The sequence below is a fragment of the Anarrhichthys ocellatus genome, unplaced genomic scaffold, assembly GCF_004355925.1.
Source record: "Anarrhichthys ocellatus isolate YVR2014 unplaced genomic scaffold, GSC_Weel_1.0 scaffold3, whole genome shotgun sequence".
Classification (NCBI taxonomy): Eukaryota; Metazoa; Chordata; class Actinopteri; order Perciformes; family Anarhichadidae; genus Anarrhichthys; species Anarrhichthys ocellatus.
The window spans coordinates 12,879,309-12,903,243 of record NW_022280033.1 but is presented as its reverse complement, the minus strand read 5'-3'; the positions used below and the strand labels follow the sequence as shown (position 1 = coordinate 12,903,243).

Below are 23,935 nucleotides of genomic sequence, written 5' to 3'. Positions count from 1 at the left end.
TGCCGCTGTGTGTTGCTGCTCACGAGGTTCAATTTGTCACTTTCCGTGTACAAAAAAGCTTCCAAAGTGAACCATTCCCGGCACAAGATCTTTAATCTGAAGCATCTCAATGAGGTGGGTGGACCCTCCCTTTTGCAGCCCTAGTTCATGATTTAGGTTTGAGGTGGGTGTATTTGTACACATTCATCTTGGCTGGAGCAGGTTTAAGACTGGGTGATGACCAAATCAATGAAGGTTCAAATGTTTTATATTGTCATCTAAGGACACATCCGAAGGTCCTTGGAATATAAATACTTTGTGTCTTGTATTCTATCGCTCTCTGACACACTGTGGACCACAGAGAGGAGGATGCACATGCAAAGCAAGAAGTCTGCAGGGACAAGGGGCCAAGGATGCAGTAGATTACTGGAAGATATCATTTAATTGGTCGGAAAATTGTCTTTTCTTGTCGTTTTTGTTTTGCATTTGTGAAGCGATAACATAAAAGAGAGATGTAAATAATCGAAAGAATGAATGCTGTCCCACTAGCATGGCTTACTGGGACACTTGAAAAGAACAGATTCATGTTATTACTGTGCTTTACATACTATGACATGTCACAAGGTCTGCTGTGTAAAAAGGTTGTTTACACGTGGTTGCTAACATTTCTAGTGGTATAGTTGAGGTGTTGCCAGGTGGTTACTAGTTGTTACAAGTTGACAAATGAAGATTGCGGTGGTTTCTAGGTTTTTTTCTTGTTTTCTTCTTGATGAGTTGCTACGTTGTTGCTATGGCGTTCTTAATTAGCTGCTCTTCAGCAGACTGCTGCTTCCTTGAAAGCTGATGAGAGTTACTAAGTGAAGAGATGGTGAATTCCCATGTTTTCCCCAAAGTAAAAGATATTTAATTATATGTACTTCAAACATATGTAACTGAATTGATTCTGCTAAGAGATACTCTGTTTATAGTACATACGTATTTATATTAAATATGTACATGCATATTTGATACACCTAACACCATCCAAATGTGTACCCTTTGGATGTTAATGAGGCCATGATAAGCTCATGTTTACTCATTGATTATTAATGATGGTGAATTTAGTCTGAATGACTGAAATAAAAGAAGCTCCTCATAACAACTGCTTTGTAAGGTTTCATAATGCTGTCTTAATTAGATGCTTTCGATCACCCACACACCGTATGCCAAAAAGTCATACTGCATGTGGGTGGATGTTTGGTTGTTTCGTTTTCCGGTGTTTATCGCAGGATTTATTTACTCGAGTAACATAAATTAGCCATTGTACGTTTTTTTGTCCAGCACAACTGGGAAGAACATTATTGGATAGTAGGTACACTGTAATGTTTTAGCTGAAGATTTCTGCTGAAACAAGACCACTGTATATATTAAATGAGGACTCGTGCTCTGATGCTTACAAAACGGCCAAATCAACATTTATTTGCTATTCTAATTGGTAACAGTGGAAGCATGTTGCAAAGAAACTGGAGTATGTGTCCTGCCATCTCAAAGTTGAATTGTATTTTAAGATCGAGCTCAGAAAGCTTCCAGTATTCTGCTGCACTCTGCTGGTGGTAAAAGACCAGCACAGATTACAGAGCCAACATACTATGCTTCCCTTACCGTAATATATATATATATATAAAAAGTTCAGTTTTGTTAAACTTATTTTCAGGATCTTTGCGGTCTGATGAGGGCAACATATACAGTTTTTTAAAATAATTTTAAGGTGACTAAATTATTACATCTCATCAGCTGGGAGCTTTTACAGAAGATAAATAAACACAGTTTTAAAAATGACAACTAGCAATGTGCGTGCGTGTGTGTGTGTGCGTGTGTGTGTGTGCCTGTCTGAACAGTGAAGCCGGAGTGTTCCTCAGCAGCGAGCATGCTGGTGTTGCGGTGGAGAGGACGGGGCTGCCGCCGGGCGACGGGACGAAGTTATTTGAAGACGGGAAGAAGTTATTTGCTTGTAATGAAACGGAGGAAGTTATGTTGATGTTTGACAAATGTTTCCAGCTGGAAGAAGTACTTTAGTAGAAGTAGTAGAGTAAATCTGTTACAAGTTAATTCTACTTACGTAAAAAGTACAAGCATCAAATAATACCTAAAGTTGTCATTATGCAGAAAGGCTCATTTCAAAATGATAAACTTTTTATTTTTTTAATGCAATAATGTGTTAATGTTGCAGCTAAACGTGGAGCTACTTTTAAAGAATACTGCTGAGTATCTTAAACTACAATAATACATGTTCAGTTGTTGTTTCTTGTGTGTTGACTTAATGGTGTTTTTCAATTTCAGTTTAAGTGAATTGAATTATGAATTTCAGTGTTTCTTGTCTGTGCGTAATGATCGTCTCATCTGTGTAATGAGACGGCTAGCCATACTGTAGCACGTGTGGTAAAATAACACACGTAAAAGTGTTGTCTCTGTTGCAAATATTGAACGATTTTTAATTTAAGCAGCAACAACAATCGACAGGATATAACATTCATTTTTTTTTATCCGTAGCAAATTGAGTATTTTCAGGTATACAATCAAAATGTCCCGACAGCTCTGGTGGAGATGGACTCATCCTGAGGACGGCTGCTGTCTTCCAGATGTTTTTACGCTCAAGTCACTACCGTTAGATCCTCACTGATCTTGATGAGACATTTAACAATTAATGAAGGCCTAATTAATGAAGTTTACGAGGCTGTGCCACGTGCGTAAAATGCGCAGAACGCCTCTTTCAATGTGGAGACACATCGATCCTGCTGCTGTGTGATGACTACAAGTATTTAATAAACGAAAAGGAAAGAATACTAAATACAAACAAACGGCGTGAACATACACATTAGTGTGAAGATAACACTGATTTAATAAAAAAAAGGTTGTGGTATGCAGATAGCACAGTATTGATCTAGATCCAGGAGGTGGCAGCAATGCCACGTAATTGATGCCGTAAAACCCCAAAGACGAAGAAGAAGAAGTGTTCTTCCTCCCCCTGAAGAAGACACATGTGGAAACGTAAATAAATAGAGATTGATGAAGTAAACAGTGTGTGCTGTCCTCCTCCTTCAGCCAGATAAGAGTTCCAGCAGCAGCACAAGTTTGATGAGATTGAGTTGTTTCTTTGTTTGAAATTCATAAGGCTTCATAAAACTCTTCTTAAGGGTTATAAAGAATAAAAAAATGTGGAAATAATGTTTTATAAGTTCAGCGTTCATGATGCTTTATACCTCCATGTCAAAGTGACAACGGCGTTTGTGTGTGTGTGTGTGTGGGGGGGGGTGTATGAGTGTGTGTGTGTGTGTGTGTGTGTGTGTGTGTGTGTTTCTTCCCTTCTGCTTATCTTTCTCTCTGCCTTGTCAACAAATTATGAATATAATGGTTTATGGGCAGATGGGAGTTTGTCAGTGTTGGGGAAGTTGTGGATGATTGTGTACAAGTTTTTAATAATGACGATAATCACAATAATACTGTTAATATTCGTAGTAATAATGAGAATATGAGTCCTGTGTTACACAGCACATTATAACTACCATAACTTTATTCAGTTATTCAGACACATAGAGAACTGCTCCAACGTGTCAGAACAGATTATAATTTCTACGTTTCTGAAATGAAATAATGTGTTACAAACATCAATAACACGTTATAGCATAACTTTATGAGTTTTAAGTGAAGTGACAGCACTGTAAGTTATTAGCTATTGTATGAAAGCTACTATAACACTCTTATAAGGACTTATGAACAGTATTTGATGGCTGTGAGTGAAGTGTGAGACCAAATACAAATTCACAATGATGATCAGAGACATGTCAATGTCTTTTCATCAAAGGGAAAGTTGCCTTATTGGGAATTGCATTTTGATAAAAAGAAGCAATGAACCTCCAGCGTACAAATGCACCTTCATTTGTTTGTATTTAAGAGATTTCTCCTCATTCATTATGCGACCTCTTGAATTCAATGATGTCATTTTCTCAATTTATAATGTTTTCCTCATATTTCTCCTGGATTTCCTCATCTTTACCAAAGATTATATTCCTACTGTATTTTCAGTGTGAAACTATGTTTTGTAGTTGCTGTAATCTGGACTTTATCACATCAACTGGCCAACAGGATCCATAATCAAGGATCATGTTCAGAGGGGCGTCTGTGTTTTCGTTGGTGATGTTTTATCCAAACTCTTGCATGAACATTTGCCTTCATCAGACACAATTTTACTAGAATAAAATAATATTACTAGTATCAAGCCATGCCATGTGTATATTTCTGCTTTATGTGGTTAATTTCCCAAAATGTCGGACTGTTACTCTACTATATATACTTCTCAATATGAAGCAACACTAAACAGAACTAGATACGTTTTTTGGACCATGAATGCAGCTTAAGAAACACTGAGTGGTCAGAAAGAGGCTGACGTGATGTGAAATGCAACAACAGCCCTGTAATGTATGTATCCTCTGTATTAGAAATACAGTTTTGAGGAAAAAGTACCCCGCCCTGAACGCTAAGGAAGTCATGTTGACACCACGTGACTTCACGTTGTACTGTACTCGCTTGTCATTGGCGGAGGCTCGTGTCCACTCACACAACACTCGTGTATCTTTCCCGCGAACTGGTGGATGCTCTCGCGCCCTGACGCTGTCTTGCTAGCTGCTAGAAGACGCACGGAGGTGTCGCCGTCCGGATTATCTCAACAATACAGTAATAGCAGGTTTCAAACTCGCACACATGGCGAAGCAAAGCTCCCTTTTCAACTTTTTCACCAAGTCTCCGCCGTCGGTCTCCAAGCCGAAGCCGAGCCCTTCACCGACCGAGGCGGACCTGCCTTCCTCCGTGGAGAAGTCCAGCTCCTCTCCGAAAGAGCAAGCTAATCAGACACCGCAGCAAGCACCCAAGACCAGCAAAGTCAAACCGAAAAGCAACAAGTCTCCGAAAGGAGGATTCAACAAACTCTTTGGCGACAATGCCCCAGCAGCCAAACAAAGGTGAGTTAGCCGTGATAAGGCTGGGAGCCGTGTAATTGCTGGAGACACGTGTTTCACTGTGTTTCCCTTTCTGCTAAAGATTATCTGCATCCTGCAAGGCCCCAAAACATGCGTTTGGTTAATCGTAAGAATCAGCTTTAACTTCCTTTGTTTTCATTTGAGAGGTTAAGTTGGTCATGTTTTCAATCGTACTTGAAAGTTAAACTTTCTTTCTAATCACAGACGACTTGATGAGTCCTGCAGACTCTGCTCGCGTGAGTGTTCTTTTAGTGCTTAAATCTCTGCTAATGTCTCCAGTTTAACAAGGCAGGATGCAGAGATTAAATGTTAAACATACCAATGACTGTCACATGTCAAAGTGTGGCAATGTGGACTGTCTGAAGCCACATGAGCTAATGCCCCCCCCCCCGTCACTCATAACAGACTGTGTGTGATTTGTTTTTAGAAAATATCAACGTAAATAAAGTCATATGGTCCTCAATGCAAACATAGCAATGATGCAGGAGTCTGTGGTTAGGTAACATCATGCTTCACATCAACTCAATCAATGGAAAATAACTCTGCAAAAAACAAATGTATACTTAAAATATGCATGTGAATAATATTTTTGATGTTAAGCCTACTTACGCTTTGAAGTTTCCAATATATCACCATTTTACCTTTTTATAAATTGTTACTTTTTTAAGTTATATTGTGGGGTTTAAATTGGCATCTTGAAATAAATGTATCACTTATTCCCGTATAATTCCCGCGCATAGTCGACACTTTCTTTAGTCATAAATCAGTTTAGTCGAGATATTCAAAGGACAGTAGTTTATTAATTTTACTGGTAGAAGTGCAGATGTTTTCCAGTTTCATAAACAGTTGTTGAATTCTCTTTGACCACATCATCATTTCAGAGCTGCAATATTATGTCCGTTTGACACAATCTTACTGTAGATGTCGATGACCAGCAGGAGTAGTTTGAGGATTATTTAGACGAATGCCAGTAAGACGAGCTGTTGACTGTTCTACACGTGGGTTGACACTCTTACTTAGTTGACTATGATATGCACGTATTGGTGTAAACCAATGTACTGACTGACTCTCCTTCCTTCAGCAGCAACACATGCACATTCAGTGCTGGTGCCCTTGTGTGGGCGAAGCTCGAGGGACACCCCTGGTGGCCGTGCATGGTGGTACCCCAACCTCTGACTGGACAGCAGATGAGGGGCCGCGGTCGGAACCAGCGCATACACGTCCACTTCTTTGATGAACCCACTACTAGAGGATGGGTCAGCACCAAGTATATCAGAGAGTACCACGGTGGGCTACAATTCATCCCTTAATCAATGACCATTCTAATCTTAACGCTGTAACTAAGATGTGCTTTTCCTCACAGTCAGCTACATGACAGTATTTGCTATAGTTTAATGATACGTTGTCATTTTTACGGTTCTGCAGGCTCTGACAGCAGCGATGCTAAAACAGGAGGGGTGTTCTTCAGCGGCAAGCCTGCAATCCGTCGTTCAATGGAGCTTGCTGATGGAGTTATGTTTGACAGCCCAGATAAAAGACTGAAGATGCCTATCTGCATGGATCCGTCTGATGAGGAAGAGGAGGAAGAGGATGATGATGAGGAAGAAATGGAGGTAACTTTGTGATAATAATTGATGTCTGTCAGTAATATGGACATAAAAGTCTGCATTTACTATGTAATTACAATAGTCAGTGTAATAACTCTTCAACACTAGTTAAAAGGTCAGTATTACAGGTTGCATTATTTTATTTTTACCTCCATTTTGTTGTTTGTTTTAGGTTGACGGGTCAACGGTGAGTGATGAAGAGGGCAGTGATGAGGAAGAACAGAAAAATGAGAAAGTGAAGTCATCCAAAGTCAGTCTCCGTTCATCCCGTGTTTCAACAGAACAGGGAAATAAGGCCAAGCGCCGCCGCATAATCGTAGCTTCCGACAGTGATGGATCAGATGAGGAGTTCAAACCAGAAAAGGCTGCGTCCAGCAGTGAGGAAGAGGAGGAGGAGGAGGAGGAGGAAGCAGCAGCAGCGGTGAGCAGTGAAGAAGGCAGCACACACGAGTCAGAAGCAGAAAGCCCCATCAAGCCTGTGAAGCGCAAACGTCCGGCAGAAAAGCCCGCTGCTGCCAAACCTAAGACGCCCGCTACCCCGTCCAGCGCACCAAAACGAGCTCCAGCAGCCGTCACAGTCGACACAAAGTCTCGCCTGTCGGCCTTCTCGGCCCCCGACAGCTTTGAGAGCCAGGCCAACGGATCCGGCACCGGTGGAGGCGCCACAGTTTGGGACCACGAGAAGCTGGAGTGGTGTCAGGATGGCAGGAGGAAGGACAGCCGAAGGCGGCGGCAGACCGAGGACGACTACGACCCCACCACCCTGTATGTGCCGGAAGACTTCCTCAACAGACTCAGTCCCGGTATACGCCGGTGGTGGCAGCTCAAATCTCAGATGTTCGACACGGTCGTTTTCTTCAAGGTGGGGAAGTTTTACGAGCTCTACCACATGGACGCCGTGATCGGAGTCAATGAGATGGGACTGACTTTCATGAAGGGGACCTGGGCGCACTCGGGCTTCCCGGAGATCGGCTTTGGCCGTTTCTCCGACGTCCTGGTGCAGAAAGGCTACAAGGTGGCCCGCGTGGAGCAGACAGAGACTCCAGAGATGATGGAGGCACGCTGCAAGAGCATGGCCAGGCCCACAAAGTTCGACCGCGTGGTGAGAAGAGAAGTGTGCCGGATTATCACTCGCGGTACCCAAACCTACAGCGTGTTGGACGGCGCTCCCTCCGAGAGTCAGAGCAAGTTCCTGCTGAGTTTAAAGGAAAAGGCCGAAGAGGAAAGCTCGGGATGTTGCCGCACCTACGGAGTCTGCTTCGTCGACACCTCCGTGGGTTATTTTCACATCGGCCAGTTCCCAGACGATCGTCACTGCTCCCGCCTGCGCACCCTGATCGCACACTTTGCCCCGGCCGAAGTGCTCTTTGAAAAGGGGAACCCATCCGTCGAAACGCGCAAAATACTCAAGGCCTCTCTGTCCTCTGCTCTGCAGGAAGGACTCAATGCAGGCACCCAGTTCTGGGACGCTCAGAAGACTCTGAAAACCCTCTTAGAAGAAGATTACTTTAGAGAGGCTACTGGCACGGATCAGGAGACGGGGACCAACTTCCTCCCCCCTCTTCTAAGAATGATGACCTCTGAGAGCGATTCCCTGTGCCTCACTCCTAAAGAGGGCTGTGAGCTGGGACTGTCGGCACTGGGCGGATGCATTTTCTACCTGAAGAAGTGTCTGGTCGACCAAGAGCTGCTCTCTTTGGCCAACTTTGAAGAATACGTCCCCGTCGATGTGGAGCTGGAGAAAGCCGCCGGACCGGCCAGTTTCTTTGCCCAGACCCGTCAGCGGATGGTCCTCGACGGAGTGACTCTAGCCAACTTGGAAATCTTTCAGAACGGGTCGGGAGGAACTGAAGGGACGCTGCTGGAGCGCTTGGACACCTGCTCGACCCCGTTCGGCAAGAGGCTGCTGAAGCAGTGGCTCTGCGCTCCTCTGTGCAACCCCACGTCCATCAAGGACCGGCTGGATGCGGTGGAAGACCTGATGGGCGCTCCGGCTCAGGCCACCGAGGTCTCAGACCTGCTGAAGAAGCTCCCAGATCTGGAGCGTCTCCTGAGTAAAATCCACAGCATCGGCACCCCTCTGAAGGGCCCGGATCACCCCGACAGCCGGGCGGTGCTCTACGAGGAGGTCACCTACAGCAAGCGCAAGATAGCGGACTTCCTCTCGGCCCTGGAAGGTTTCAAAACCATGCAGGAGATCATCACCGTCCTCACTCCAGTGTCGGGCGAATCTCAATCCGCATTGCTCCGTCAAGTCGGCCATCCGAAAAGTGAGGAGGACGGCCTCTTTCCCGACCTCTCTGCCGAACTGAGGCGCTGGGAGACAGCCTTCGACCACCAGAAAGCCCGCACCACCGGGGTCATCACCCCCAAAGCGGGCTTTGACCCGGAGTTCGACCAGGCTCTAGCCTCCATCAAGAGCTGCGAGCGAGAGCTGCAGGACTACCTGGACCAACAGAAGAAGAGACTCGGCTGCAAGAACATGTCGTACTGGGGAACCGGGCGGAACCGCTTCCAGATGGAGGTGCCGGACGGCTTCTCCAAGGGGACCGTTCCCGAGGAGTACGATGTGAAGTCTACGAAGAAAGGCTGGAAGCGCTACGTGACCAAGGAGACAGAGCGGCTGTTCTCAGAGCTGCAAGGGTTCGAGGAGAAGAGAGATGCGGCCCTGAAGGACTGCATGAGGAGACTCTTCTTCAACTTCGACAAGAACTACAAAGACTGGAAGACCGCTGTGGAGTGCATGGCGGTGATTGGTAACTACATTCTTTTTGTTATTGTTAATCCGCATTATTTTTTTATTGCATGCATCAATGCAATGTCTCAAGTGATGCAGCTACATTACTGCAGTACAAAACACAAAGTATTGTTTGTCTTACAAACTGTTTCTCAGGAAAGAAAGTGTGCCGTCGGGGGTTTAGATAACGAGTTTGCGTAGCAGGTGTTCTGCTCTGAATACGTTTCCTGCAGATGTTACAGATGTGCCTCCATAATGTGCACTAAAGCTGCTGCTGATGCACCAGTCGGAGTGCTTGCTGTCGTCGAGTAACTATTCCATTATTCAAACTTGACAAATTTAACAGTAATTAGTTCGTTTTTCGCTCTTATGTAAATTGTGCACTTGTGTTTTTTGTCCTGACAGAATGAGAGATGATTGTGTAGTTTATCATTGATCTCTGGTGCAGCGAGATAATGTGCTTTGTAGATCGTCGCGCTGCCACGGGTTATGTTTGGTTTTATTTATGTAGTATTATGAGCAGAGCTGCAAAATCATCCCATAAAATATTAAGAAAGCAGGTAGCTAATTTAAAAAAAAAAAAAGTAGTTTTCAAGTGTTTCAGTGCTTAACCCCTCTTCCTTCTCTTACTAATGAATCGTCAACTGTTTTCCAGATGTGCTGCTGGCGTTGTCCCGCTACAGTCAGGGCGGAGACGGGCCGATGACCCGGCCACAGGTGGTGCTCCCTGAGGGGGACGATCAGGTGCTGACCTTCCTCGACCTCACCGGATCCCGCCACCCCTGCGTCACCAAGACCTTCTTCGGCGATGACTTCATCCCCAACGACGTCTTCATCGGCTGCCCCGGCAGCAGTGAGACCGACGAGGGAAAGGAGCACGCCTCCTGTGTCCTCGTCACGGGGCCCAACATGGGCGGAAAGTCTACTCTCATGAGACAGGTAAATCATTTATGGATCTATATACTGTGTATAAAACTACAGGAGCAAGGGATAGACACTGTGCTGCTCTCTCTGCACAGTGTGGACTTGTAATCATCCTGGCTCAGCTGGGTTGCCATGTTCCCGCCGATAGCCTGCGCTTTACACCGGTCGACCGGGTCTTCACTCGGCTGGGAGCCTCCGATCGCATCATGGCTGGTAACACCATGAACTCCTGCAATGTAACGCATACGTCTCAAGCTCTCATCTCGTGGTCTAAGCTTGTACTATCTGTGTCTTCTTTAGGAGAGAGCACCTTCTTCGTGGAGCTAAGTGAGACTGCCAGCATCCTGCACCACGCCACTAAACACTCGCTTGTGCTTCTGGACGAATTAGGTTGGTCTCTGTTGCTTATTCGTAGTAACGGGGGAACGTTATGGGCAGTCTGCACTGTTTTTGTGGTGTTTTTCGGAGTGCAGCCATTCAGCTGTGATTGTTTGCAGGGAGGGGCACAGCCACATATGATGGCACAGCGATCGCCAGCGCTGTCGTGAAGGAGCTCGCTGAGAAGATCTGCTGTCGCACCCTCTTCTCCACACACTACCACTCGCTGGTGGAGGACTACGCCAACAACCCCGCTGTGCGGCTGGGCCACATGGTGAGTACATACTGCACAGGCGAGCCCATACTGCACAGGCGAGCCGTTGCAGACAGCTTTGGAATGTTAAAATGTAAAAAAGCTTTTATTATACAATTATCATTAGACTTGTATTTGAACATTGCATCCTGTCTGTTTTAACCTGAGTGTAAACCATGAGCCCTGGTGCTGAGGATGACGTCCCTGTGTCGTCCCTTTTCAGGCGTGCATGGTGGAGAACGAATGTGAGGATCCGAGTCAAGAGACCATCACGTTCCTCTACAAGTTCATCACTGGCGCTTGTCCCAAGAGTTACGGGTTCAACGCCGCTCGACTCGCCAGCCTGCCAGAGGCGGTCATCCAATCAGGACACAGGAAGGCCAGAGAGTTTGAGAAGAGCACCGTCAGTCTCAGACTCTTCAAGTATGTATTGGTATTTGGGGTGGGTGGGGGGTCTTAATAAATGCAGAAAGCTTAGTTACGAGCTTTTCCTCCCTCTCCTCTTGTCTTGCAGGAAGCTCTGCCAGTTTGCTGAAGACGCCACACCGGGAGGAACACACTTCTCTTCCCTCGCTCAGATGCTCAACGCCCTGTAGCTTAAAAACACGCTTTGTTCTCGCTGAATGTTTGTTTCCTCAGCACTCGAAAAAACACTACTGTAATGATCTAATAAAGTTTATTTAAAAAAAAAAAAAAAAATGACAATGTTTCATCTAGGAAATTAAACCCTTTTAATTCACGCTAGCGCCTACATAACGGTTATTGAATACTTCACAATATATTAAGTCTAGATGTTATGATACATGCATACATTTCAGTCTGTATGAGAACCCACAATCACCAGTACACATGAGTGGGGAGGGGGGGCGGCGATGGAACCATATAGCGCTGTGTATGGATACTTGTCTCAGCTTCAGCAGAGTGAAAGCCTTTGAAATTCTCCAGCAACATTGGTAAACAAGGGAAAACATAAATGAGCTGAGCTTTCACAAGACTCGTCTCCGCTTCTTTGACAAAGTATCTTAACAGACCAAGAAGCAGCATTTGTGCCTTTTATTAAAAGAAGAAAATAAAACCACATTGATTCTAAAACAGGTTAAGATGTATATAGATTTTATAGTTAGTCAATGTACCACAGAAGTTACAACCATCCAAATGTTTAACGGCTGCATAATAATGCTTCTCTTATGTGACGAGGAAAGCAAAAGGCTGCATCTTCAGAAGAATACCATGTGGCTAAACGTCTCTCTTCCTGTAAATTGGGTTTAACGTGACGGGCCAATACGAACAGAATAAACAAAATATGCATAGATTATGTAAAAGAACAGAAACCTGTTCAGCTCCCATACAGAAACATTGATGGTGCTACTCCAAACAAAAAGAAAATATATATACAAGTCTGGTGAAAGCACATTTCAGCATCGGTATTGCAAATGTAAATGAGTCAACATTGCTGGAGAAAATGTTTAGTGTTTTCCTCTTTTCTCTTTCACAGAAAGAAGTTGGATACTGCGACATGTAGAATTACAGCTATTCTAAAAGGTATATAACAAAAAAAACACATAAAATAAAGACATTCAAGTACAGTAAGATTTTTGCATGAAAATACAAAACTACACAAAAAGCATTAAAATCAAATCTCAACAGTTGTCTTGATGAAAACAAAAAAAGCTGAAGTGCTAGGTCATTTTTGCCGTACATATCATACGAGCACGTCGGTTGCCCAGTGATGGAAGCATTGTTGTATTTGGGGCCTTTTTTTTTTTGCCTCGTGAGAAAAGTTGTGCCTGTTCTGACGGAGCGTCTGTACATGGCTGCAGTATTTTGTTCTTCTGTTTCCTAAAAGCAGGTGAGCCTCTGCGGCTTTTTGTCCATCTCTCACCAGCTTCACCAAACCGACACGCCCACAAACCCTGAGTCAGCTGCTCTCTCCCGCCGATGTCTTTTTTTAAAGTCAAATAATTGAAGAAAAAAGCGAGGCATCCAAAATCAAGACTTTTTTGTTTTTTCTTAAATGTCTCCTTTAAGCATATTCATGTCCAAGTCTTTTTTTTTTTTGTTTTCTTTAAGTCGCTTAATATGCTCTGTATTGTAGTTTGGATCTCCTCCACTGCACAACGTAAAGTGTCTTTTGTCCATTGAAGCGCACGAGGAGCTCGGGTCTGGAGCTCAGTTGTGCTGCAGTGTGTTGGACTCTATAGGAGGAGCGGAGTCATACAGTGTGTCTGTGTCGTGAGTCGGCTCTCCAGCTAATGTGCAGGGATTTGACAGCGTCCCCGCTCCACAGTCACAGAAGAATCTGCAAGAGGACAAATTATGATGTTAGTTAAACTCCATTTAGAGGGGGAAAAAAACAATATATCCAAACCACATCATTGGTTATTACTAATGTGGATCAATTAGACTGACCTATCGTGTCGGATGAACTCCACGTCGTGCCCTTGGTGACACTTCTTGATGCAGTTCACACAGATGGCGTTGCGGTCTGTTGTGTTACAGGTGTGACACCTGTGGGGGGAACCCAAAATTGTGTTTGTTCACGATCACAAAAACAGGCAAACAGTTGACCGCGAGTCACCTCGATTGCGAGTATGAACATAAATTACCTGTAAAAATCGTGCATTGGGTAGCTGGTGTAACTTGAAATCTTGTACAGGCACTGACCTCTGCTCACAGCCTTTTCAATGGCATCCTGATTGTTCATTATTTTATTATCTGGAAGAAAAGAAAGCAGAGGAGGAAATTGGTACGTTGTGGTCCGTTTACAGGGTTTGTCAAAAATGTATGTGACCAAGAGAGCACCTTTCATTGTAACATTGACACCCGATGCAAGAAACAATCCGCCGAAGCGATTGTTGAAGATCTGATTGCCTTCTAGGGTCGCTGTGGCGTGATTGGTGATCTCAATACCTAGCAGTAAAAAAAGAAAGAGTTCATATTAGAGTCCCCATTAGCGAGGCATACTGTACCTCATTAAGAAGTGTTTGTGAGGACGTTTACATGACAGATTACAGACGGGGTGCAGGTGTTACTTACCTGCCGCGAAGCCGTCAAATATTCGGTTTTTCCGCAGCACGGGGTGGCTGTTGGTGCTAATTAGGACTCCTGCTTGGGCGTTTCGGAAGATGTCGTTTTCTTCTAACAAGCCTGAAGACAAACACAAACCACTGACGTGAAAATGTAACCGTACGAATGTCTTAGAGGTACAAAGTGCCTAACTGACGTTATTTGTCAGGATTATGAAAATCGATTTAATGATTTAAATTCTCGTTTTGGAGAGAAACACTAAATGTAAACGGAACTTTTTTTTGTTTCGCAGACTGTGATGAGTACCTCGTCCTCCGTTGAATATACAGATCCCACCGTCCCGCCCGTCGTGGATCTTGTTCCTCCGTAGAGTGGGGTTGCTGTCGGTCTTGATCCACACTCCCGCCATCGCATTGTCAAAGATCTCATTGTCCTCAATGAAGCCTAAGCCTGAAAAACACATATTCGTGTTGGCAACAGGGAAGAACTGTTGTAAAGCGATGTGGATAAAAAACAAAACAAACAGAAAAGACGTCTGCTTCTCACCTGAGTTGTAAACCAAAATGCCTCCATTCTGGCCTCCCCAGATCTTGTTCCGCCTGATCTTGGGATTGCTGCCGGTCCTGTCAAAAGAGGGCACATGAAGGACAGATGATCCAAAGCTAGCTAGTTAGCTTCACTGCTGAACTCAACACCAGGACAAAAACACAATGATGCAAACTTTGTTTCATTGAGGTGATTTTTTTTTAGTGTAGTGTTTCACAAACCTAATTTGAACTCCAGAGTACATGTGATTGTAGATATCATTATCTTCCAGCACGCCGTGGCCATTGTCATAGAAGTAGACCCCAACCTGTTTAAATAACAGTGATAATATGAATTAGCTCAGATTTATTCCTGGTATCAAAATGCATTTTATTATTATTTTCTTTCAATATGACGGAGCTACCGACATCAGATCATAACTGATTCTTTAAAATTATACACAAGTAAGCCAGTTTGACATTTTGTGGTGACATATATGAAGTATGACATAAATACGCCAGTGTGACTACATCACACCATATAACAGAATACACCTCACGAAGGTGTATTTTCCACTTTACATTCCTTTTCTCATCAGTTGACTTGTGACTGGCCTGTCATCTCACCTGCTTCCCGCTGTGTATCCGGTTCCTCCTCAGGACTGGCGTACTGCCCGTGGTCACCCACACTCCTGCCAGCGTGTTGCTGTACACCTCGTTCTCTTCGATGACGCCTTGTCCCTTTTCATGCTGTGTGACACAAAGCAGCCGAGCATCACTGCTAGGTTTCCAAATTGCAGCAGAAGAAAGCTGCACAAGTGAAAACCGTCCAAGATGTCAGAAAAAAAACATTGTGACACCGTGGGTTTATATTTACCACATATATGCCGCCATGCTGGCCGTCGTGGATCTTGTTGTGTCGGACAATGGGGCAGCTGTTGGTCCTGATCTGGATTCCTGCCAGGGCGTTACCGTAGATGTCATTTCCTTCAATGAGGCCTCGGCCGTCACCGAAAATATAAACGCCACCTTGGTTGCCATTGAAAATGGCATTGCCCCTGTATTAGGACAAAACAACTCATTTAGGACACCACAGAACTGTGGATGGACCAGAGCCCAAATTGATACCGTTTTAAATGACACGTTGAAGTTAGTGTTTGACCTTTGACCGCCGGGCCACACTGACCTTATCGTGGGGTCACTGTTGGAGGTGATCCACACCCCGGCAAAGTTATTTGCATAGATCTTGTTTTCGATGAACTGCCCGCGGCCCTTTTCGTGCACGTAGATGCCCCCCGTCTGACCGTGATGAATCTCACAACGAACCACCGTCGGGTTGGCGTACGCCTTCACCTCAAAGCCGGCTATGCGGTTCCTATGGATGTTACAGCTCTCAAAGTAACCCTGGAAGTGTACAGAGGAACACGACATTACTGTACGTCCGATCAGAATACTTTGCATTCCAAAGAACAAGAACCCTTTTATACTTCCACAGTAACTGCAGTGCTGCGTCGTTACACCATACACTGTCTAATCATACCTGAGTGAACACAGTTGAACACAAAGAAAAACAAGTATTTTCTATCTCACCATGCCGTGGTCGAATGTAAAGACGCCGACGTCTCTGCCGTGGTGGATGTGGTTCCGTCTGATGATCGGGTTGCCGTGGTTTTTAACCCAGATCCCGGCCAGAGCATTGTTCGAGATCTCGTTGTCTTCGTATATTCCCTGAACAACGAAACACAGTTTAAAGCTTTGAACACGTTCATGTCCACTTCAGTTATTTTTTACCAATTTATTTTATTTTATCATGCTATCACGATGAGCTCTGCAGCTGTTGGTCAATCAGTCTTAGTGTCATGCTTTGTAACGTGGGTGAAATGCGTGCGTTACCTGTGCATGGTCAGTGATGTAAAGACCGACATTTTCACAGTCACTGATGTTGCAGTGCTTGATCGTGGGACACGCCCCCTGGCCGCTGACACAGACAGCCGACCCCACTGGAACGAGCAGGACGGAGACGCATTAGTGCACCGATATCCACGTCAAAATGTGCAACCATCAAAAAGCAACAAACACGATCATTCCTCTAAACTTAATGTCAGCTCAAACATATTCAGTGTTTAGAAGTAGAGCAGTGATTCCCAACCTTCTTCTTCTTATGCGTCCTGTGGCCCCTTTGAAGGCTGGGAACCACTGAAGTGGACCAAAGGAGCAGCTGCCTTACCTGTGCACGTGCTGCGTATGATGCAGTGGTCGATGATGGGACTGCAGTTGACTGTGATCTCTAAGCAGTGGTGTGCATTGTGGTGCTGGGCGGATTTGTCATCGGGATTGAACTGCAGCAGAAACAAACCGGCTCTCAACAACTGGGACAATAGTCACTGAATCTAAAGATGACAATTGCAAAAGGATGGACGTACAGTGCTGCACATGTTGGCTATGTAACCCTGAAAGAGAGAACAGAGAGAAAGTCCGCTCACCCTGATGGTCATGTATCCAACATAAGCATCTTCTGAGCCTTCCATGAATACAAAAGTTGAGTCTCTGGTGTTCTCTATGATGACCTTCTCTGCTACTTTACCGGGAGCTGCAAAAATAATCAGAAAGGTTCAGTTGGAGACGAAACAAATGCACAATGGATCTGTGACCACGACTTCACACAGACACACGCACACACATACCGGCTCCAATCATTGTGATGGGCGACTCGATGTAGATCCATTCGTCTGTGTAAATGCCAGAGTGGACGAATATCAGGCCATCAAAGTGAGGCTCCTGACCCCCACCCAGAGCGTCCTCAATGGTGTCATAGTACTGGAGTAAAACATGGAAACTGAGATCAATGACTGGAGCATCAAAAAAGGACAAAATAAAATGGTGGAAAGAGTGGACATACAAACATGTTGTCTCTCCCTTTGTATCTGGCAGGATTACTGTAGAAGTGCTCTGCAAAGCCCGGCTTCACATGTGCTCCTTTATACTAAAACATAAAGAATATTCACATGATTATTCACACACTGAAGAACAAAATAATTCATACTGAGCAATTAGAGAGACAAAGACATTGCACTGATGTGGAATTTTGGACAAGACGGGGAAACCATCACTCGAAAAATGCCTGAGACAATGTTTTCCACGGAAAACAATACTAAAAAGGTCAATATATCACGAAGGAATACAGTTTAAAAACGTAGTTGTCCTCCATCCCCTGCTTACTGAATGTCACCATTATGGCCTGTGGTGTTGCCCTTTCACGTGACATTAGCTCTTTGTACACACGAGGATTTAAAGTCACACTGGAGGAACTTTTGGCAACAAAAAAAGAAATCAATGTAAAGATTAAACGAAAGCAGAGTGGATCTTGTCTCCTAAACACTGCCTTTTAAAGTTGATCAATTCTGTAATTTGCTGAGTGCAGAACCAACTTGTGCTCAATGGTCCCACCCCACATCTCTCAACTTCTGGATTCTTTTTCACATCATTAGGTTTCAAAGCACTTTAGAAAGGTTTGAGTAGGTTTTCTTCTAGTGTTGAGTCAGCGTTACGACATATATCTAACATAAAGACCTGTAATAATAAAATGTGACATCAGATGGTTCGGAGGACAAATGTGTTTGTTAAAGTTACAACAGGGCAAGACTTCAGACTGTCAGTGGCTCAGTAAGCCCACAGGAGGATCCATACCAGCTGCTGAAAGCTTTCCTTCCACGGGTTCGGCTGCTCGTACTCTTCTGGGTTGATCTGGTAGAACTTCCCCGCCTCAGGGTGCATCATGGGACGCGTGTATTCAAACACTTCCATGTACAGCCTCTTCCTGAAATGTGAAGGTGAAAAAAACGACAATTAACACCATCCTGCTCTCATTTCTGTCTCAGTCTAACATACAGAAGCTCTTGCACAGTACACTCATTCATATATACATACATATTCATATATACATATATATATATATATATATACATATACATATACATATACACATATATATATATATATATACATATACATATATATATACATATACATATACATACATATACATATACATACATATACATACATATAAATATAATAGTCTCACCAGAGGATGGGGTCGTTGGCCAGCTCACTGAAGCGCTTGCACACACACGCTGCGCGGCACAGGTCCTGCTCCAGCAGGTACGAGAAGATCTTTAGCACCACCTCGTCTGGAAGCTTTTCCTGCAAATACTGCTCTGCTGGAGCTGCTGGGAGGAGGAGGACCGTGGAATTAGAATAAAGAACGGGGTTTTGGGTGGGGTTAGACAAGCTGCAACCAGAGGAGCGTATTTATAGCAAGGTCCAGAACTAACCCTCAAGTCACAATAGCAACGAATCTCTGCAAAAAGGATGAATGCGCATAACAATCCGAATTGCCCGAGCTTTGTCCAAATACATTGTTCACATTTTTTGGGGGGTTAGGATGTATATACAAGGCTACAAGTACAAACAAAGTGTTTATCCAATGTTGATGTAAACCCCCTCAAAGACCATAAAAGCTAAAAGTCAACACTTGACCCTCAGTCACAGCTTAATTACAACAATTCTTTCGTTTACTCCACCAGAGTGAGCATTGCTTTACCAGCCCGGCTACAGAAACATGAATCAATGAACGTTTTAGTCCTGCTTCCTAGTAAAGTTCAGGGTGTGTAATTAAAACACTGAATACTGTATTCTACAACGAGACGCATTTGAATAAGTGAAGCTTTTAAATGCTATTTGTATATTACATATAATTATCATTTCTCTTTCAGGGGTAACCCGCTTGTTTCAATTCATGGACAAAAACACTACTTCCTCACACGTGTGCCGGCTGTGCGGACTATATGGAGGCCTTTACTTTTGTAAGTACATAAACAAAACAAAACGCTGATATTTGTGTCGCTTTTTGTTTCCAACTTTAAAGAAGATGAAACGAAAAGATGCAATGTGCAGAAAAAAAAGTCATATTTGCTGTTAGGAAGCCATTTTTGTCTTAGAAACAGATCACATTGAACTACTGAGTGGAGAGCCCAACATGAGGCGATGTGACCGTTTACTCGGACACCACAAAGCCATGTATGCTGAGAGGAGAGCCACAACCAAATGCCACCTAGACAAACATCTATTTCGGATGCTTTGGCAAGCGCTGCACCGTACGCGAAAGACTCCAAACGCCACAAATAACAGACTTTACTTTGTTAAACTCATGGTGCTACTTCATGTCTTTACCAACGAGGCTTTTAAAGAGAAGATCCATTACACTTCTACTTTCCCCAGGTTTCCATCCCAGAAGTCGACACTAAGAGAAAGCTACGCCTGGACTACAGAGTGAATACAGCATCACAGGGCCGTGCTGCTGATACTTGCTGCACACCACCATGTGCAACACTGTATCAACATGCATACAAATCACATTACAGAAATAGGATTTATGCAATAAACAGCTATCATGTTGTAAAAAGGAAAGCGAAACATACAATTTTGCAAGAAAACTGAACCAAAAAAAACAGGTCTTCACAAGACACTTTCTATAATGCATAACTGTCCAACATATATGTCCCTGATTTGATATTTGATGGGTCACCTCAGTGCCATCATTGTACTTAAGGAAGAGTAATTAATTCTTAACCTGCCCCTCACACCCTGTGGAAATCACAACAATGAATGCACCCTTGAGGAAGATACACAGCCTTCCACCTCTCGAATAATGTGTTCCTAATTACCTGGTACGTCTTGACACTTTCCTGAAACTCTTGGGCGCTTAGGTCGGTGTCCAAAGTTTTCTGTGGCTGAAGTGGAAGCACCCTGCAGATAGAAAAAAAAAAGTCAGTGGAGACATTTAAACATTTAACTATTGTGTTTTCTTAAAATAGATCTGTATCTTTAGGCCTTTACGCAATCTTGTAAGGATTCCTGGTACATGTACCTCCATGTTAGTCTTTGTCGGACACACTGTTCTCTTGGGTAGAGACTTTCTTCTAAGTTGGTAGGGACTATTCTGAGCTCCTGGACCGGATTCTTCTGCGACCATATCTGCAGGAACGTCCTCATCTGCAAATGGCGTAAAAAAAAAAAACAAAGATCATTTCCAATCCTATTAATTTAATCACTCTAAAATATGGTACGATAGTCAGCAGTGGGAAATACAAAACATGTTTTTGATGTGTTGCCAACAACTTACACATGATGTAGCATTTCAAATATTCTTATTAAAACAGCAACTGGATAATCCTGAGCTAACACTAGAAAGCACTATGTCTAAACACACAATGTGTATTCACTTGTGTCCTATAATCACTGTACAAAAAAAACAGATTTCTTTATTACCTGCTCTGTATGCTACAACTTCATCACAGATCCCATCAAGAGAGGATTCACTCAACAGAACAACCATAGCATAAATCCTGAGCTAAAGAAGACCTCTATTTATAAGGCTGTTCACCATGGCATACTGAGTGGACAGCTACCCCAAATAGGAGATACAAACTCTGTCTTCTTGTTGCTCTGGTTGCAAGGATGACTCTCCTCGGCTACGAGGCCAGTAACCACTACAAACGACGTAACTCTGTAGCTGTAAACTGAATTAACGTATAGGTTCTCCTGCTTTGTTTAACCAAAACAAACACATTTAAGACCAGAAGTGTATATTTAAGACCAGAAGTGTATATCAAAGTCTACACCATATGATAAGAAATAGAGAAAGATACTGTTGTCGATCTGCTACCGACCACAATATCATTTATTTATTTAATGTCGCCTTAAAATGACAACTGAGCCATACTGTGGACATCTGGGCAGAGGGAAAGGTCCCATGGCAGCTCATGACTGATAGATGAATTGAGGCAAGGTGAAGCACTAAAAAAAAAAAAGCTGATAAATCATTATTTGGACGACAGGTCATTCTCCAATAGATTGTTTTGGCAACATAATCACATGATTACCTTAGTTGTTTTGTTATGTTTACTATCACCTTTGTGAGAAACAAGAGTTAACCCTCTGCTGCTAATTGCAATTCAATAATGCAAGATCCAACAGAACAACCTGTCACTTGTCCGCCAAATATCGTTTAATCAGATTCAGAAACAAACCAGTAATGTTACCGATTAATGCTCCCCAGATTGAGATAGCAACTATGATTGCAGAGCATCCTTAGCTAGTGTTTACTTTAAAACACTGCAGTCAATCGCTCTCATTGCACCGTCTGCTGTCACACAGCGGTTCAGAAGGAAAAAAAACATAATGGGACTGAATCGTAACAGTGACGTGGTTACATTAACAACAAGCATGATATCCACGCATTTTCATTTTAATGTTGCCAAATGCAACGTTACGGGCTGGTGCTTTTATAAAACACGCCAAAGCGCAGATAGTTAGGCAAACATGCTAATAATAACAGCTATGTTAGCACAGGCTAGGTCCAGTTAGCATACTATGACAACTGGCGAAACCACTTTGTGTACCCTTCCTCGCGTTTGACACCCATGAATGTAGCTAACCATTGTCTATCGCCTGTCATTTCACCGGTAATGTAACATTAGCTGCCAAAAACGAAATTCAGCAAAGATATAAGGTCAGATAAGAAAAAGAAAGGCCGTCTCGGAGCAAAAAATAAGCAAAACAAAGCGCGGCCTCAGTGCTAGGGACAAACATAAAAGCATCGGCGTTTCCTGACTGCAAAGAGACCCGTTAAGACTGCTGTTCACGTTAACCCCATAGTGTTTTATTGCAACAATTAACGTTGGCGGGGTGCACACACTGCATACGAACATAAATAATGACGTTACATATAAATGTTCAAGCATATAACACAATTCCACCCTAAAGCTAGCTGTTTGACAAGCCGTTCCGCAATGCTAACGCTAGCTAAACGAAGCTAACATCACCTCTTTCCTGGTGGTTCCTCTCCGGCTGTACCGGGCGCGGCCTCGAGACTCGTCTAGGTCTTCTGCTAACGTTACTTGCTCTGACGGAGTTCATTTGCGGTGTTGGTAATCCTAAAGAAACGTCGAAGCCTTCACAGCAGAAGAGGCGACTCTAAGCACATCATCTATGTATTTTTCTTCAGCATTGCACGATCTGCCATCTTTAGCCGTGGCACCTGGAGAAAACAACGTATCGCCGTGTGTTATTCCCGTTCCTCTGCACTGGTGTTACGTCTAGCCCCGTTCTACTGTAGCAGGAGGAGCCATATCAGACAGGCACAGTCCGTCAGGCCTTTCAGTCACATCACATGGGAGGACCTCTCGCCGTCAAGTCGTTCACGGCGGTCTATTCAACGGTGATTTGTATTTACGTTTGTAACTCAACAGGATCTGAACCATTCAAGCATCCATCATGGGAGAATCAGCTGTCCGTCGCAGCAGGACTCTACTTCACATTTAGGCCTACACGTTTGAGCTGAACAGTCCTTATAATAATCCTGGTAGGTGGAGGTAAAGTGTCTTGCTAAAGGGCACATTGGCAGTCTCCTACTTGTAGAGGAAGACAAACCTTATCCTACTTATCTCCGAGTTGATCAAGGAATGTGAGCTTTCCCACATTGTTTAATCTAACAGATTGCCATCTATTTATGATTGCTGTCAGTGACACCAAAATACCTAATAACACACATCATATTATTATTTTGTCATGCTATGATAGAGTTGACCACTCTTTATCCAACAAAATGTATATCTTATTAAACAATGTGTGTGTTGCTTGATCTGGGACCTATAAAATAACATTTGATTCATAATTAATTCAGCATAATCTGCAAAAATACATTGAAAATAAAATACAAGATTGATCTGTGAGAACAGATCGGTCCCTCAGTGATAAGAAAGCTGTCCTTGTCCAATTCGAAAAACCATACTAGGCTACTGAAAGTTCCTTGAGCTGAGAGAAGAGGCAATTAAGAAGATCATTTCTCCACAGAGATCAATAAAGTGTCTCATTATTATTGTCATGCATACTTTGTATGAAGTGATAAGAAGCGGGCTTGGTTAGAAAGCAAAGCTGTCAATCACGTAATCTTAAATTGCATAGTGTCTCAGATAATAACATTGTTGAATGAAAATGAGAAACTCAGTGTTTTGAGGTCACCTTAGTATTGATCCACTGTTCTGTCACATTAAGAAGAGTCTGTTGAAGTGATTTGGCACCTGGGATGCTCTGAGGTTTTACAACAGACTGGGAGGAGTGTGTGTGTGTGTGTGTGTGTGTGTGTGTGTGTTCCACACCAAGTGAAGAAGAAGACTGTAGCGATGCTCGCTTTTTAGTGGAATTGACAGCTGGATGCTGAGACGTTTCTCTCATGACGGCTGAGTATAGAATAAAACTACACATATTTCGTTGTTGAAACAATACCAGAAAAAAACATGTTTTCAGAGTCCTTGTTCAGGTTGTGAGGAGGAATAAACCTCATGGCTTCCCAAGTCAGCATGTCAACATTTTACCCCTCAGTTCACAGTTTTTATGATTTGGTGCAAACAATCATGAAGTGAATAAATTGA

The 23,935-nt window shown here is 43.5% G+C and overlaps 2 protein-coding genes across 5 annotated transcripts; one reads left to right on the top strand and one right to left on the bottom strand.

Annotated features, from left to right (window-relative positions):
* The first annotated feature begins 4,590 nt into the window (after positions 1-4,590).
* On the top strand, positions 4,591-12,665 carry msh6 (mutS homolog 6 (E. coli)). Of its 2 annotated transcripts, none has more exons than XM_031878123.1 (10): positions 4,591-4,973; positions 6,076-6,278; positions 6,417-6,604; positions 6,771-9,354; positions 9,991-10,274; positions 10,355-10,472; positions 10,560-10,649; positions 10,757-10,911; positions 11,114-11,313; positions 11,405-12,665. In XM_031878123.1, exons 1-10 carry the CDS (start codon positions 4,717-4,719, stop codon positions 11,484-11,486), a joined length of 4,161 nt encoding a protein of 1,386 aa, XP_031733983.1. In that variant the 5' UTR covers positions 4,591-4,716; the 3' UTR covers positions 11,487-12,665. The 2 variants fall into 2 exon arrangements, with proteins under 2 accessions (XP_031733983.1, XP_031733975.1); XM_031878115.1 differs by having other exon boundaries at positions 6,073-6,278.
* On the bottom strand, positions 11,553-22,640 carry fbxo11a (F-box protein 11a). 3 transcript variants are annotated; one of them, XM_031878135.1, is made up of 22 exons: positions 22,328-22,639; positions 20,371-20,495; positions 20,168-20,249; positions 18,526-18,670; positions 18,129-18,258; positions 17,341-17,424; positions 17,126-17,258; positions 16,925-17,031; positions 16,669-16,780; positions 16,335-16,441; positions 16,032-16,169; positions 15,628-15,845; positions 15,319-15,499; positions 15,069-15,191; positions 14,685-14,770; positions 14,464-14,540; positions 14,224-14,367; positions 13,927-14,037; positions 13,693-13,800; positions 13,497-13,605; positions 13,300-13,398; positions 11,553-13,189 (listed from the first exon to the last, which is right to left on the bottom strand). In XM_031878135.1, the coding sequence occupies exons 1-22, from the start codon at positions 22,419-22,421 to the stop codon at positions 13,060-13,062; spliced, it is 2,643 nt and encodes an 880-aa protein (XP_031733995.1). In that variant the 5' UTR covers positions 22,422-22,639; the 3' UTR covers positions 11,553-13,059. The 3 variants fall into 3 exon arrangements, 2 of the variants coding, with proteins under 2 accessions (XP_031733995.1, XP_031734001.1); XM_031878141.1 differs by having other exon boundaries at positions 18,526-18,667; XR_004213916.1 differs by having other exon boundaries at positions 13,098-13,189; positions 13,555-13,605; positions 22,328-22,640.
* Positions 22,641-23,935: the final 1,295 nt, after the last annotated feature.